Source organism: Apteryx mantelli, chromosome 9 (genome assembly GCF_036417845.1).
Source record: "Apteryx mantelli isolate bAptMan1 chromosome 9, bAptMan1.hap1, whole genome shotgun sequence".
Classification (NCBI taxonomy): domain Eukaryota; kingdom Metazoa; phylum Chordata; class Aves; order Apterygiformes; family Apterygidae; genus Apteryx; species Apteryx mantelli.
This window is the reverse complement of record NC_089986.1, coordinates 22128804-22144058: the sequence shown is the minus strand read 5'-3', so window position 1 is coordinate 22144058 and position 15255 is coordinate 22128804. Positions and strand designations below refer to the sequence as shown.

The following is a 15255-nucleotide window of genomic DNA, read 5'->3' as shown; positions in this document are numbered from 1 at the left end:
CTAGATGGATCAACGCAGGGGACTCCCAGTAACACCATGTTGACCAAGTACCTGTTTGCTACTGTACCTTGCGGTATGGAGGTGGGCTGATAGGACGGCTCGGAGAGCTGGTAGGTCGGCAGCGTCGGCATGGCACTGGGTGGAAACCCTCCCGGGATCAGGTGGTTGAAAGCCATCAGTTGATTGGCTCCTGCCTGTTTCCTCCAGCGAGCTCGACGGTTACTAAACCAGACCTACAAATGTTTTAATTAGGTACATTTGATTTTCGTACATTTAATATAGGCACATTAGTAATAATGGCATCGTATTTAAAATGTATTCAGTGCCTGAGAAGAGAGACATAAGCAATCCATACTGGGCACATCCACCATCAGCTCAGAGCTCCTAGGAGTCCTGGGCAGACTCTTCCTAGTCTCCTCTCAAATACAGCCTCTCCTGAGAAACAAGCCAATTAATACTTTCAAGCTTTAGTGCTTTTAATAGCTATCTGTCACGACCTTTATCGTGCCAAATTTAATGAGAAAAGGAAAGCATCTCTCCATTTGATCTAAGTGCTGGCCAGAGCTCTTTGGTCCAGATTGTATTGTCTTCCTGTTTAATTTGGTGACGAGGTAGTGGTATCCAATAATATGCATGGTTGGAAGGTACTTGTATTTAGGACATTATGTTGCCCTAATTATCAACAGAACACTAAACTTTTGATTTGAAAAGCGCAAGCCCCTTGTACAAAAAAAGTAAAGTCCTTCCAGCAAGTTTTCATGTATTCACATATGTGCAAAGCAACTCTTAACAAACTTAGCAGTAGATCAGAATTTCAGCACAGAACTATTTTGAAATCTGGTCTCAGGACAGGGTACCAAGCAACTAGGTTTTGGAGCAGTGGGACAGTTTAACTCTAAACTTTCCACCAAGTGATTTCTTCACACCATTCTCAGTTCATGTTTCAAGTTTGCCATGTCCTGGATGGCTTGTATTGCCTCCAAGGAAAGAGGAGGGAAGGCTTCACAAATACACACACAATCTGAGTTGCAGTCCATCGCAAGTTTACACAATCACTAATGCAGCAAATCTGAAGGGCAACCAGCCTCAGCTAGGTGCTTGGACCAGGCACGCATCAGCACTGTCCTGTCCCTGATTCAGAGCAACTTCTAGGTCACGGTGCTCAGACTTTTTCCACGATGCAGAAAAGTTGTTTGAGGCTACCCTTATGCTTTGTAAGCAAGCCGATGGATTAATACTTATAATCGTACACTCTGAAGCAACTGCCACAACCATGGATACTACCAATTAGATAAGACCTTATCTTACTGTTATCATCTTACAAGCTATGCCTGCAGAGCCTCAGCAGGCTAGCCTGAAAGCCTAGGACTACCAAGCCATGTTTGGACCCTTGTGAAGGCAAGGGTTACGTCTCAGATCCTCCACCCTTGCAGCAAACAGCCCACACTGGCTTACGAATCAGTGAGCCAGACAACAGAGACAGGGTTTCTAGGTGTAGCATCACTCGCAACAAGAATGGGGAATGAACAGCATTACAGCCCATACATGGCCCTTAGGTAAGGGATAGACCCGCATTTTGGACTACGCTCTCAGCTTCTCCTACTGCTTGCTGTGATGACCTGTGTCATCACCTGCATGAGATGTGAGACTTGCAATGATTGCTGAGAATGGGTCTAGATTCAGCCATTATTTTTTTCACTCTGTCTCATCCTCTGGACATCTATATCCTGTTCACCTCTCTCCTTGCCCTTTGCTTCCTTCACTGACACTTCAGCCTCTGGATTTCTCATTTAGCCCCCACAGGCCCCTTCCACCTGCTCAGCCCCCAGTGCCCACCGCAGGCTCATGCCGCAGCAGCAGTATCTTTTGAAGAAGACCAAAGAGAAAGAAAAAGGGGCAAGACCCTCGGAAGGGGAGAAAGGGCTTGTTAAAGAGCCAAAAAAGCATTTAGGGCTTAGGAAGGCTAATGGAGGTCAGAGAAGGAGCAGAGAACAACATTTGCATGTTGTAATTAGCCTACCCAGGTCATTAACTGTTGCTTTTCCATGATGGTCTCCCTTCTTCAGGTCAACGGGGTTATCTGGTGATCTTAAAATGCCTCGGGAACACTGCCTGTGCAACACCATTTACCATTGCCTTAGAGAGTGGATTTCACAGAGGAAAATGTGGTAATGAGATTTTGCTTCCTCTACATATCAGCATTTCTCTTCTACACTTATATTTCTATTAAAATGAGTCAGATCCCAAACTTTATTCAGCAGCACTGACTGATTTGCATTAATGTCAAATTTATGCTTTACGTATTTACAGATAATGCATTTTGCTTACACACGGCTCATTTCATAGATTAGTATTTTTCCAGAACTACAGATATGCGTGAAACATCACTGAAAGAGATGCACGCAGGGCAGCAGCAAGTTCCCAGTGCAACACAGCCCTGCAAATGGCGGTATTTGTGCAGAGTTCTGCAGCCACACAGGGCCCCATTAAATCAAACAGGACTTTGCATGGGTGCCAGGACCCACCTGGTCTTACAGCGACACAGCTGGTTGACTGGGAAACACTAAATTGGGGCAATTTGATTGGGGCAAGTGAATTGGCGGCCCCAGGACGCTAGCTGCAGGACAAGGAGTTGGTGCCATGTAGGGGCCTGATCCACATATCTCATGTTTTTCCTCTGATTTTAGTGGGCTTTGGATCTGCCTTGACAAAAACATTAAAAGGATTCATCACAAACATGACCATAGTGGTGGCCCCAACTCTCACCATCATGTTTTTACAAATGAACACATTGAAGTTCTGAATCTCCAATTATGGATATTTTAACACCACAGTTTTTATCATCTATCACAGCCTTGCCCTTCTCACACGGCAACCTGTGCTTAAAACAAGATGGATCCAATCTAGATCCATAAAGGCTAGAGATTTGGTTTGCAACTGTGTTCAGTTTCCATTTCATTCCAGGTAACTGCTAATCTCTGTGGGCGTTGTGTGTGATGGAACACAAGGAGAAAAAGGAATTAAATAAAAAGGGGCAGTTAAGAAGTTCTGAATAGGTTCTGGAAAGTCAGGAGAAGCTAACTCAAAACTACACATTTTATTTAAAGTTCACATCCTTCATGTTTCTAAGTTAACTGAAATAATTAAAAAAAAAAATCATAGTTTTTCCCTTAGACTATGTTCAGCTACCTCAACTTACTCTGAGCAATTCAGAAAAAAATACATATCATGAAGAATCCATGTGTGTTGTTACCACCAAATAAAGAAATTATGAATACTTTTGCCAATATCAAGCCAAGATATGAAAATAAACCTAACCACCACAAACTAATGTGTGTGCTTAGAAATATCTTGTAAACACCCTGGAAAATGTTTTCTTTTGTTTGTTCATTTCCAGCACAGTTTAAACACAATGTCCTCGTATATTCAGTTAAGGACTAAACATCTCCTAAATTTTAACTTTCATCAGAATGACAATATCCTCATACTATGAAAGGCCTTTTTTGAATAATAGCAGGTTCCCCATAGTATACTTCCTTTCTTCCACAACCTTATTTCTGAGAGCAAGTTAATCATCACCTAAAGGCACAGATGTTCAGAGTAGAATGTAACCATTGCTGAAAATCACAAATGTCATACTGAGAGACCAAAACCTGCCACCCTGCAGTTGGAGTAACAGAAAACTATGCATGTCCCACGTCATCAGGTCTATTTTGTGCACTGCCTTCACCAGCAACAGCATGGCTCTTGGTGGAAGGCAGACCTACCCTGGATGGTACTTGAAATAATTATTACCACACTGAATTCCTTGTGGAAGCAAAAGCAATGAATAAGCAAGCTACTGCACTTTAGAGACTCAAAATACAACGTTCTTACACAAACAGTGTTCTGTCAGAAGTAGTAGTATGATCTGCTTGTATTAGCGTAGCATTCATAAACTCTAAATCATTGTGCTTGGTGCTAGGCAAACACATACATGGACAGAGTAAACAGAACTTGTTTAAGTGGCCCAAGCATTCAAAAGTGATGCTCGTGCTAGAAGCCAAGGCACATTTATTTTAGTGGGGCTTTGGCTCCCTAGTTTCTATGTCACTGTCAAAGATGGAACACAAATCACTTAGCTGATTCAGGGGAAAGGAGAAAAAAAAGTTAACCACTGTGTCTGGCCAAAATTTATATCTCTGAAGGGCTCAAAAACAGAGATGAAATTGAGAGCAGAAGGCAACAACAAGACTTTTAAGGGAAGTAATGGAAACTGCAGTTTTCCAAGCATCTAGATCTGGACTGATCAGAAATCACTCAGCAATATAATACAAAAAGTTATCTTGCATTGGTAGAGAATGGATTAGATGACTTCATAGGTTTTGTTCATTTCTATTTTCTAATATTTAGATCTTTCCTTTTATTATCATTTTTCTTTTAAGTGTTTGCAACTGATCATGCCAATGTCTTATTTTACTGATCTCAATAGGATATTCTTTAAAAGATATATTTATTCACTTGGGAACACAGTGGTCTAATTAGCCTTGACATTTCAACAGCCCGATCATAAACACAGTGCGTTCTATGTGCTTTTAAGGGAAAAAGATCTCTGAACCAACCGGGTGAAACATTTGAGATGTGAATTTTGCAGGAAATCAGAGGATATTTTGTGTTAAATACAGTCCTGATCATTGCAAGCACAAGTGCCAAAAACATACAAAGACAAAGGGCTGATGTACTGTTAATGACATTTCTCATTCTAGCCAAAGACTTTTTTTTCCTGTTGCCTCATGGTATTTTTCATGGTAACTGTCCCCTACACCCTCAACTTCCTGTCCCTCCCAACCCGCAAATTCACACATCCAAAATTACGCCTGACCCCCTGGAAGCAGCCCCCAGCAGACACAGCAGCAGCGGACTTTGAAGGTACCCCAGGAGCAAGGTTCACCACATGCACACAGAGGGGACGTGCCATGGACAGGCCCGTTTCTTCCAGCGTCCCCCAGCTGTGCCACTACCTCGACTCAGAGCAGCCTGCCCTGAGCACCCATGTGCAGGCGGGAAACCCTGTCGGGAGGCTGCCAGGAGCGGTACGTCTTAGGGTGATGGGAAGTCACATTGGTTGTGATAGACAGTTATCAATGTGATGGAAACCAGAATGCTTTTTAAAAAACAAACAAACAAAAAAAAATCCCCAAACTAGGCTACGCTAAAGGGAATGAGGTCTCCCAACCAACTCCTAGAGCAATTCAGATTCTCAGCTCCCATAGTTTCCTTTGAAAAGACTTTGAAACAGACCTGCACAATCATTTATAAAACACCGTAGCTGAATACTCCTGCAAAATGTTGAGTAATATGTTGAAGTATGTGTTTATAAATGAAAGTGTCACTCATTTGAGCAGGGACCAGAAAAAGAGAATCCAAATAACACCCTTTCTTCTCCCTTATGTTTAAAGCATCTCCTTGAGTCTGCATATGTTTGTAGTTGGCTAATTTATCCATATGAATTCCTCCTTCATCCCAGGGAAAAAAAGAAAAAACTCTGCAATTACAGGGTTATCTACTGAAAAAAAAAAAAAGGAAAGAAAATGCTGTGTGCAGTCTTAATCCTATATATGATGCAAGAGGGATGGCCTCAAAAAGAGGCACCATAAATTTTCCATAAACCACATCAGGAATGACTATAAAGATCTGCCGAAAAGTCTTCAGTGTTTCTGAATATGTCCCACATTCCTTCATCCCAGCTCCCATGAGGACTGTGCAGTTTGGAGTATAAGCTCAAACCATTTCAGAGGAGCTGAGTACAAATAAACTTTTTTGGCACGGGTCCTCTTTCCCCCATGATTTCCCAGCGAATGCTTACCACCCGGCTCTGTTTGCTACTGAGAAGAGACTTAAAAACAAGATTGGACTTAAGAGTTTTCAGACCTCACTAGCAGCTAAGGAGTTGTCATTTCTTCTCTCACCTCTTCCCTCTATCTTCTACTCCAGACAATCCCTTCCCCTCAGTACACCAGAGGGGAACAAAGAAAAAAAAAATGTGCAAGCTCAGCACACTTGAAAAGATTTTTTAGTTTTTCCTCCAATACTCAGGATTTCTGAGCTTAGAAGACTCCTTCTATTTGCAGCTGAGCTGATTATTGACTTAATCTACCTACATACAATAACTGAGGCTGTAATAAGCTTTTTGCAAAAAGTTTACAAACTTATAGCAAGTTTGACATGGAAACATTCAACTCCATCCTAGTAGCCTCAAGAGAGAGATCCACCTGAATTTTCAGACACAGTCTTCTATTAAACAATATTTTTCTTTTGGAAGTTTTCAAGCAAAACAAACATAGGATTAGGCCAAGAAGAGCCTTTTCAGAATGGGACATACTCATGTTTTCAAGCTATTTTCTACTTTCCTCTGCTCGTTCACCGTCATTCACAGACTAAAACAGTCCCTTCAACACGCAGACCATGAAGAGATGGGTCTGACTGGCCAATCTGTCAGACGAAGCAGACTCCTGGGCCTCCACCAGCCACAGAGCAAACCTGAACCCATCTCCTCTTGCCGTGTGCAGGCCGGGGCAGATGGCTACTCCTCCAGCTCATCCTTGCAATAAGCCAAGCGTAGAACCTGCATAAACCTCCAGCTCGTCGTTTAAAAATCCTTCACCAAAAGAATGAATTAAACACCTCCCACCATCAACCTGAATCATGCTCCTGACTGCTGCTAAAGATTGCCCAGTTCATCCAGGTCTAAAAATAAACCTGATGTGGGAATCATAAGGTGGCCAGAAAAGATGCTACCCACATCATTCCTTATGTGCTATTTGTTACAGAAACCATAACCGCACATCTCTGAAGCTCAGAAAAAGCCTTTGATCTTTATCTACAGTGGGGAAATTTTCACTTTTGGAATTAGCCTTCAGATTGATTCGGTAAAAATAGGCCGGAGACCTTAAGGGCCTACACTGCAACTTAATGAAGCTCTTAATGAGTTTTTAAAACTGGACCAGTGAGGCATTGCATTTTTCTGTTTTTTTACTCACAATATGCAAAGCCTTAGCATCATATTTGCAGGGTTTGACATTTTTCTCTTTTAGCGTCATCCTAGATCTTGGGCACTCTACTTAAGTTTTCAAATTGCACCTGACAAATGCTCCACACCCAAACCTTTCCCCTTCTTTCACTGCTGGGAGGCTCCAATACGCACAAAAGAGCTGGGGCGCCATTGGAAGAGGTAGCAGAAGACATTGCCTTACTGTCTCCAAATGCCATCTAGACTAAAACACGGGGGAGAGAGCAACAGCCCTTCACCACAAAGGCGTTGCAGGAGGAATTGCAGGGAGCCTTAGAGCTCCTTATTACACCCAGTGCTTAAGTACTTGCGATAATTATAGTTACACGTCTTGTGATTCTTGCAACGTGGAGTTTGTTTCAACAACATTTCTTTCCCCAAAAGCTTTTCCTGTTCTTGGGATTAAGTGCACAAATGACATCCACAGTGTAGTGTCTGTTTTCGGTTGCTTGTAGCTTCCAAAAAATTCCCCTTAGGGGCTGAAATGTTCCAAGTTTGATCTCAGCCCAGAGCTGGTATTTTTTCTTCCCCCCTTCAACCAACCAGACAGCTTAGAAACACGCATTTGGTCACTCTTCAACAGTGGGAAAGTGAGAAAATAAATGTTTTGGAGGTTTAAGAATCTCCCTTTCATGGGGAAGCGAGGACCGCCCTAGGGAACGGAGGGGAAGGGGAAGCACGGGGGTGGTGCGGTAGGAAAAACAGAACTCGAGACATGAGCGCTATACATGGGGGGGGCGAGAACAGCAAGGCTGATCTGGTTCTATTCAAATAAACAGCTCCCCAGAACAACTCTAAGAAATTGGTCCTTGCAGCTAAAGGACCAATCCTTGCATCAGAAAAAGCTCTGGAGAAGAATAGAATTTCAGGACTCGTGCAGACTTGCGCTGCAAAACTGGCTCTTTTACATGATGCTTGAGCAGCAAGCAGTCAAAGAGAGCTTTGTGTACATTTTCACATAAAATTTGGTATCTCTGATCTCTGTCATACTGTTACTAAAAAAGGACGATGACTAAAAAGCTCAAATGCTACATCAGTATGGTTAGCCAGCCCCCTCCGCCTCAAGTCTCTCAGGGTTATTTTCTTTTCACAAGTAGTCTTTTATTTCATGCCCATCATAGGTGGCTATTTTAAGGGGCTATAGAGAGGTGCTGAATGCTGATAAGGCAAATCCTGTATCCCTTAATCTGCTGATAAATCACTTTGCCAGGTTTCAAGAGTACCAGACAGATGGAGTACCCGAGGAAACTACCCACAGGCTGGCTTCCCACTTCAGCCCCAGCTCATCTTTAATCCAGAAAGGTTTTGTTCTGGTATTTTAATCATTGATTGACTGGGAACTTTCTTCCATGCTGGGTTAGGTAAAATATCCATATGTCAGAGGTACCAGGGAATTTGCGAGGCTGTAGATCATAGGAGTGGTGTGAGACAAGGTACATCTCAGGGGAACGGGGGAAGCCATAAGGAATGTAAAAAGTCACAGGGTTAAAGCCACATTAAGACAGCTGTTATGTTAATGAGAGCTCTGCTTTTCTTCTAGCTGTGGGTCATTGATTTAGAAAAACATGAACAAGGACTTTTTCGTTCTATCACATCTTTCCACTGAAGCTAAAGTAGCCTAAAAACATATATCCTAGATCCTGTTCACCTTGCTAATAGATCTTACGTAGAAAGTTATCTTTATTATGCTTGTGCAAGGCTGATTCTCAGGGCTTGATTTGGTCTTACCTGGCCCAATGACCCTATATATGAAGCTGTTGCATAAGCATTTCACTTAGTAAACACATTAAGAACAGATTTATGCCCCGCTGAGTTTGCCTTCCAGACAAATTCATCCATACATTTGATTTTCTTTCCCGGTCATAACAGAACATTTACAAGAAGTGCGGTGTGAAGTCTTCTGCAAAAACATTTAGCAGGTAAAACCATTTAGCAGGAAGGTCTGGATCCATCAGGACAGACACCCAACAGCACAGCCATGCTACAACAGGTGTGCTTGCCTTAAAATGTCAGAGTGGTACTTGGGATTGCTTGTTCCAGTCTGCAGTGTCTGGATGCCTCAGGTCGAGCTTCAAAGGGTTCAAAACATCAAAACAGAGTTTCACCAAAGCCACCAAATACACCTGTATCCTTGGTTAGATCACAAGCTACCGCTCATTTTGCATGTCACCTAACCACACTTACTTACAGACACTTGCAACACAGACTGCTTTAAATTGGGCTTCCCCCCCCGCCCCAAATCGCTCTTGGGCATCAATTAGTGACAGAGCACCCAAGCAGCAGAGCCTGCACGGATTCTGCCTGCAGAGTTAAACGTTGCACAGGCCACGCTTCAGTGCTGTGAAACAGGGCAAGTCTTGGTCTGAACCTGAACTCCTGGGTGCAGTTTGTTCTAAAATTATTTGGCCAGTATTTGCCCATTTTTTGGAAGTCTGAAAGTCCAGATTCATGCCTTTTTTTTTTTTTTTTTTTAAATCAACTCCATGATTTACTCCTCCAGCACTTTGTTTCAGACAATTCAGATCTACCCGAAGTTGTGAAGACCTAATAACTTTGGGGGAGATTATTTTGTTCTGAATTAAACTGACAGTGGGGGTGATAAAAGATATTACGAAATTTAAATCTAGTCAACTTCAAAAGTTAAGCTAAAAGTAAACTGTGGATACTGCACCAGTTACTCTGTTATCTTGCATGGCTCTATAGACACATTGTCCTTTTTTAAATGCTTTTCTCTCCTCTATTAATGCCCAAAAGACCCAAAAGACCCAAACAACAGCAGACGAAACCAGTTAAATAGCTAAAAACTGACACAACAGTTTAACTGATTATATGCACAGTGCTGTCAAATGCACAAAATAAACCAGGATGGCAGACCTTTTTCTGTAAACTCCCAGTATTATATATATGGTAGGTATGGAACAATTACTGAGGAAAACACAGAACTGTTTTCAAAGCAGTTGTTGTTTTAAAAAGTTGGAAAACCACCATCCATATACAGACGTAGAAACCCCTGAGGCTGTAAACTACGTAGCTTCCCATTTCCTTCTACCCCAGAGCACAGGCGTGCAAGAGCATAAAAGGACCAACACAGTAACAGAGAAGGAAACTCCCTTCACTGGGCAGCTTTTAAAAACGCACCTGAACTCGTGCCTCCGTGAGTTTGGCTCTCTGCGCGAGTTCCTCCCGGGTATAAATGTCCGGGTAGTGCGTCCGCTCAAAAGCCCTCTCCAGCTCCTCCAGCTGCTCGGCCGTGAAGGTGGTCCTGCTGCGGCGCTGCTTCCGCTTCAGCGGCAAGTCTGGCTCAGAGTCAATGTCGGAGCCTTCCTCGGACTGGGGGGCTGAAGCTCGAGAGAGAAAAATGAGAGCGAAAGAGTTAGCTTTAGTTGACAAAAATCAGAAGATTTGATCAACTGGCAATATTTTCCTATATGAATCAGAACTGAGTTAATAAACTTCAAAAAAAGAAAAAAAAAGGCAACAAATCAGAGAGTTAAATGTTACATGGTGTGAATTTCCTCAACCAAGTAAAGAATTATCAAAAGCTCAGTTACAAATTCAGCACCTTTCCCCGACCCAAGAATATTTAAGGACCACTAGAAATCTTTCTGAACGCATCAGCTATTCAGGTTGCAGGGGGAGGCTTTTTTCTTCAACTTCTCCAACAGCTTGCAAGTATTTGAAAAAGCTTGAGCAGTACTGCCTAGTGCCAAATGACGGACAAGCAGTCCGGCCTTGGTCCTTCGCCTCAACTGGTGAGCAAATATACCATTTCTGTGTGACAAATATTGGCATGTCGTAAATTATAAATTTTCATTCCACAGATACATGTGCATGAGACCTTTTCTCTGTAGATATATCACTAAAACCTCATTGCTGAAATGGTTATGGAAGTGATTACAAAGGAAGGGGAAGCATTAGTAAAGAAATTAATTCACGTACATAATCAAATACTTTCCGTCCTGTGCGTGTTTGTCCTGCCCTGTGAACAGTATTTCCACGGTCACTTTAGCATATCTCAGTACATTTAAACTTCTCTGCTCTTTTGTAACTTACCTGCCTGTCTCAGGCCCACCTAGCATAACCTTAGGGCAGTCCAGACAAGTGCTAAATTCACAAAAATCTGAGACGTGTGTCGCACAGAGAAGCCCTGCAAGAATAGCTAAGAGCTATCATTTGTTTGACTTGGATTGCAGCATATGCGACACCATGAACCGAAATACACTGGCTGCATCGCTCCCTTCTCCGGAAATTTCATCCTGATCCCTCCTTACCTCGGGAGGCTTCCTACCACGGACTGTAGCCACCCGTGGAGGCACGTGCTCAGCCTCCAGGGTCCACAAGGCGCGAGCCAGGATAGGGATAACAAGGTGCAGAGCACGAAACAGCCGTGCTGTGCTAGCGCAAAGGCCCGGCTCCCCCGGCCCGGCTCCCCAGCAGACACCCTGCGCTCAAGGACAGTCGGAGAAACGGATGGCGCACAGCACGCGCCTTCCCCTGCAACAGCCTGGCAGCTCTCGCAGTCGGCAGTTTGAAGAGAAATCACAGCCGAAATTCCTGGTGGGTTTTGTTCTGTCATTGCACTTCACATGTGAGAATAAACCATATCCAGAAAACGGCACATGCGACCAGCTGCCTTCCTCCGGGCGCTTGCAAGGGAAACCACCTAAAGAGGGCAGACGCTCCCCAGCCATGCCGCAACCGCTTCTGCTGCTGAAACACAAGGACTGCTTCCACCGCTTGAGTAACTCAAAATTAATTATTGGTATAGACACCGATTTAAAATAATCTTCTCAACACGAATTATTTGAATGTGACTGAGAACACAAAGCCAGAACAGAAATCGCTGTTTCTCAAGCTCCAGCTAAAACCCCCCACCTTCTTCACTTCTGGCTGTTTTACATTTTCAATTTCACTCAAGCTGTTTGAACTTGTAAATACACCTTATTTATTTATTTGCTCTTACAGCATGAGAAAGACAAAGTGCTTTTTCAGACAACTCAGCTGAAGAGTTTATGAATTTCTGGACACAAAAAAAGAACAATTATTGCTAGCCCAGAGGCTCTTATATGGAAGCCATCTTCATTGTCCAGACACCATAAACATTTTGGATCCAGTACACACAGAATATCAGGAAAAACTCCCATAGAGCTCAACATCAATGCACTGTGAAAAACACCCAGTTCTCGGGGTCTCTGACTTGCGTGGCAGTTTTGCCCCGAGTAAGGCTGGGAGGATTAAGCCCTCCTGGTTCTTGAGGACATTATCCCCGAGAACAAAGAGCAGTCGGCACAAACGTCCCATCCCAAACAGCTCGAGCCTGGTCCTCACAAAACAGGCACGCTATAGTAGCCACGCACGGCCGCATCGCTGCCTCGTCCGGCTTCAGCGCCCACGTGAGCCGTGGGCTTCTCCAGATTTTGCCCACTCCCGCTTATTTTTTTTAAAAAGGAGGCTTGACGCAAGCTGAGGCTAAGCTGGAGGCAGTAAGGTGCTTGTGGGAATTGTATCCCAAGGAAATTGCCTGAAGGCACACACAGACACACAACCCCGTTAAAGGGGAGCACACGCCTCTAACATCTATATATACACACACCTACAAAACGCCACCTTAGACCGTGCAATTCAAAGGAGCTATGTATTGCTAAATTTCTGACCCGAATGCCCTCACTAACTGGGTTAAGGGCTATCAGAAGGCCTTTAATGATCTTGCTAATAGATGTTTTATAAAGACTTGGTGAAATCTTGTAATGTTTCTCTGCAACCTGTGCTCATGCAGAGATGAGATGGCAGAACCAAATCCCTGCCTTAATGCCATTTTCATTCTAGCTTTAGATTTCATTAAGCAGTGTATGAAAAGACATAAAGGTAAAACAGTCACAAAAAGACTGAACAAAGTAGCTAAGAGTCCAGAACAGTATGTCTAATACAAACACAAACATTTAGAGATAAAGTAATAAAACTAAAGTAGGGAGAAAGGGCATATCCAATTAAATGGTTTTCATAACCATCTGATTTCATCAGCCTTATCCTTCTCCAGGCCCGGCTACTAGGTGCAGATTTACTGAAAATATTGAGTTCCTTTGTCTTATCTGATCTGCAATATTAAAATCAGATGAATGTAATCTCAGATGACAGCAACATGTCTGTGCTACAGACTATACTTTAATAATCTTTAAAAAAGACTTCATAAGAAATAATTTCATGGAAGTTTTTATTCTTATTTTTCCTATTAAAATACTATTGTTAAACTTTTTTTTTTTTTAATAGGTGAAAAGACTACTAGAGTACTGGCTAAGTACATAAAGTGAACACGCCTCAGCCTCTAAAGAGCAGTATTTATGTTACATACGCTCATACAGCCACACTCTGCTACCCTTTCTGTTGGGCAGCGTCTCACAGATCCACTGATTTCCAGAGCATGACCGTCTTTCACAAGACGCTATTGAACATCGGTAAAGGGGGGCAGATTCTAGCTGGGACGATTTCTCTCTCTCCCCAGCTCCACGGACACGCGGCACACTCAGTAGCCAACCTTCACTGCCGTCCTAACGATCCGAACGCTCCGAGCTGTCGAGCGCTACGTCGCAGGAAGGGGGAGACTTGCCAGCGCCCTACAAGATAACGGTCGGGCCCTTCGGATCACAGGTTCCTTCCTCACCACGCAGGTCAAAACGGGAGGAGAGGCCAGAAGCACGACCAGTAGCTGAGCCAGGAAGTTTAATTAAAGACGGCATTACAGAATTAAGGAGCAATTATTTGTCTCTTAACCCCTCGTGACCTGTTTGGTGGCCTGAGGAAATGCTTCGTCCTAGTTACCACTATTATAGGCAAAAAAAACCTTTGCTCAATTTCATAGGCATTTGGCCGCCTGGAATTCTGCAATTTTCCAAACCTCGTAAAGAGACGTGTCGAGGCGAAAGCTGAACAACAGAGCGACTCGCAAGAGGTCGTTCTGCGCATTGCTTTTCCCCTCCGCAAGACATTTCGTTTGAATAACTAAATAACAAAAACGTGACAGCCATTTAAAACCCCTGTATTACGGAGGCAGCACAGCGCGCTTTGCAAACCTCGGCAAGGAGGGCTGCCTTTGCGCAGGCCTGCGGAGGCCGAGCTTCGCTGGCAACCCTTCGGCCGCTGTAAAATCATCCCACAAAATACTGCGCGGGCTTTTCTTCCGGGCCTAACAGCCTGGCGCCCGCCCTCGCTGTACTTCGTCTGCCCACGGAGGTCTGTAAAACAGGCCGAGATAAGCGGTGTACCCAGCTCCTGCTGCTGGGCCACGTGGTGGCTGCGCTTGCTGCATCCTTCAAACTCTCGGTGCGGGATTAACGCGGCAGGATCCCTCCCGGGAGGCGGCTAGCGGAGCCGGGGCGCTAACGGGGCGCCTCCGCCGGCCGCGGCGGGGGGCTGCGGACCGTGCGCCCGTCCACGCCGCCGCTCCCGCCGGGCGACCCCGAGCGCGTCGGCGCGGGGAGCGCGGGGGCTGCCGCCCCGAACGCCGCCCTCCCTCTGCGCGCCGGGGGATTTCTGCCGACTGCTCCGGCGGCTTTTGTCGGCCCGAAGAAACGGCCTGCGGCGGGGGCCCATTCGGCCGATTTCCACGCTCCATCTGTGGCATCCATCAGCGGGGCCGGGGCCGCACCGAGGGCGGCGACACCTGCCCGGCGCCCGCAGGAGGCACAAAGCCAGCCGCGGGGACGGACAGGGGGACGCCGCCGCGGGGACGGACGGCGGGACGGGGGGGCGGCCCCACGCGCGGCGGGGGCACCCCGAGGTTCCCCTCCGAGGCTCGCACCCCGCGGGAAAGGGAACCGCCTCGCCTGTGGCTGCGATAACGTCACAGACAAAGAGCAGAAAAGAGGGGAAAAGGGGGAAAACCATCCTGGGAGCTGGGCCTAGACTCATCCCGGGCATTTTGCACATCAGTCTCCCAAGCTGGCTTGCTAGGAGCAGTGGGGACCGAGCAATATCCTCCTCTTCCGAGCGCTGTTGTCCTAGGGCAGGCTCTCAGCAGCTGGCGTTTTAGCAGTTGACAGACTAGAAAAGCATCCTTTCTTTCCTCAAAATGAAGTCCACAGGAAAAATGAAACAGCATCTTAATTTCCAGCGAACGTCCCTGCACTGCCGTCTCTCTCGCGCCTCCCCCTCCCCGAGCGTTCCCCGTTAAGGGCAGCTTCGTATTCGCGCACACAATATAATTACGGCCC

At 45.0% G+C, this 15255-nt stretch overlaps 1 protein-coding gene across 1 annotated transcript in view; it reads right to left on the bottom strand.

Annotated features, from left to right (window-relative positions):
- Positions 1–15255, bottom strand: part of PAX3 (paired box 3) — a 75732-nt gene that overhangs the window by 14543 nt on the left and 45934 nt on the right. Inside the window, exons 5-6 of the mRNA XM_067301470.1 lie at positions 10187–10392; positions 68–233 (exon numbers count right to left, since the gene is read on the bottom strand). Of these exons, the coding sequence (XP_067157571.1) occupies positions 68–233; positions 10187–10392 (372 nt within the window). The remainder of the gene's footprint in view (positions 1–67; positions 234–10186; positions 10393–15255) is intronic.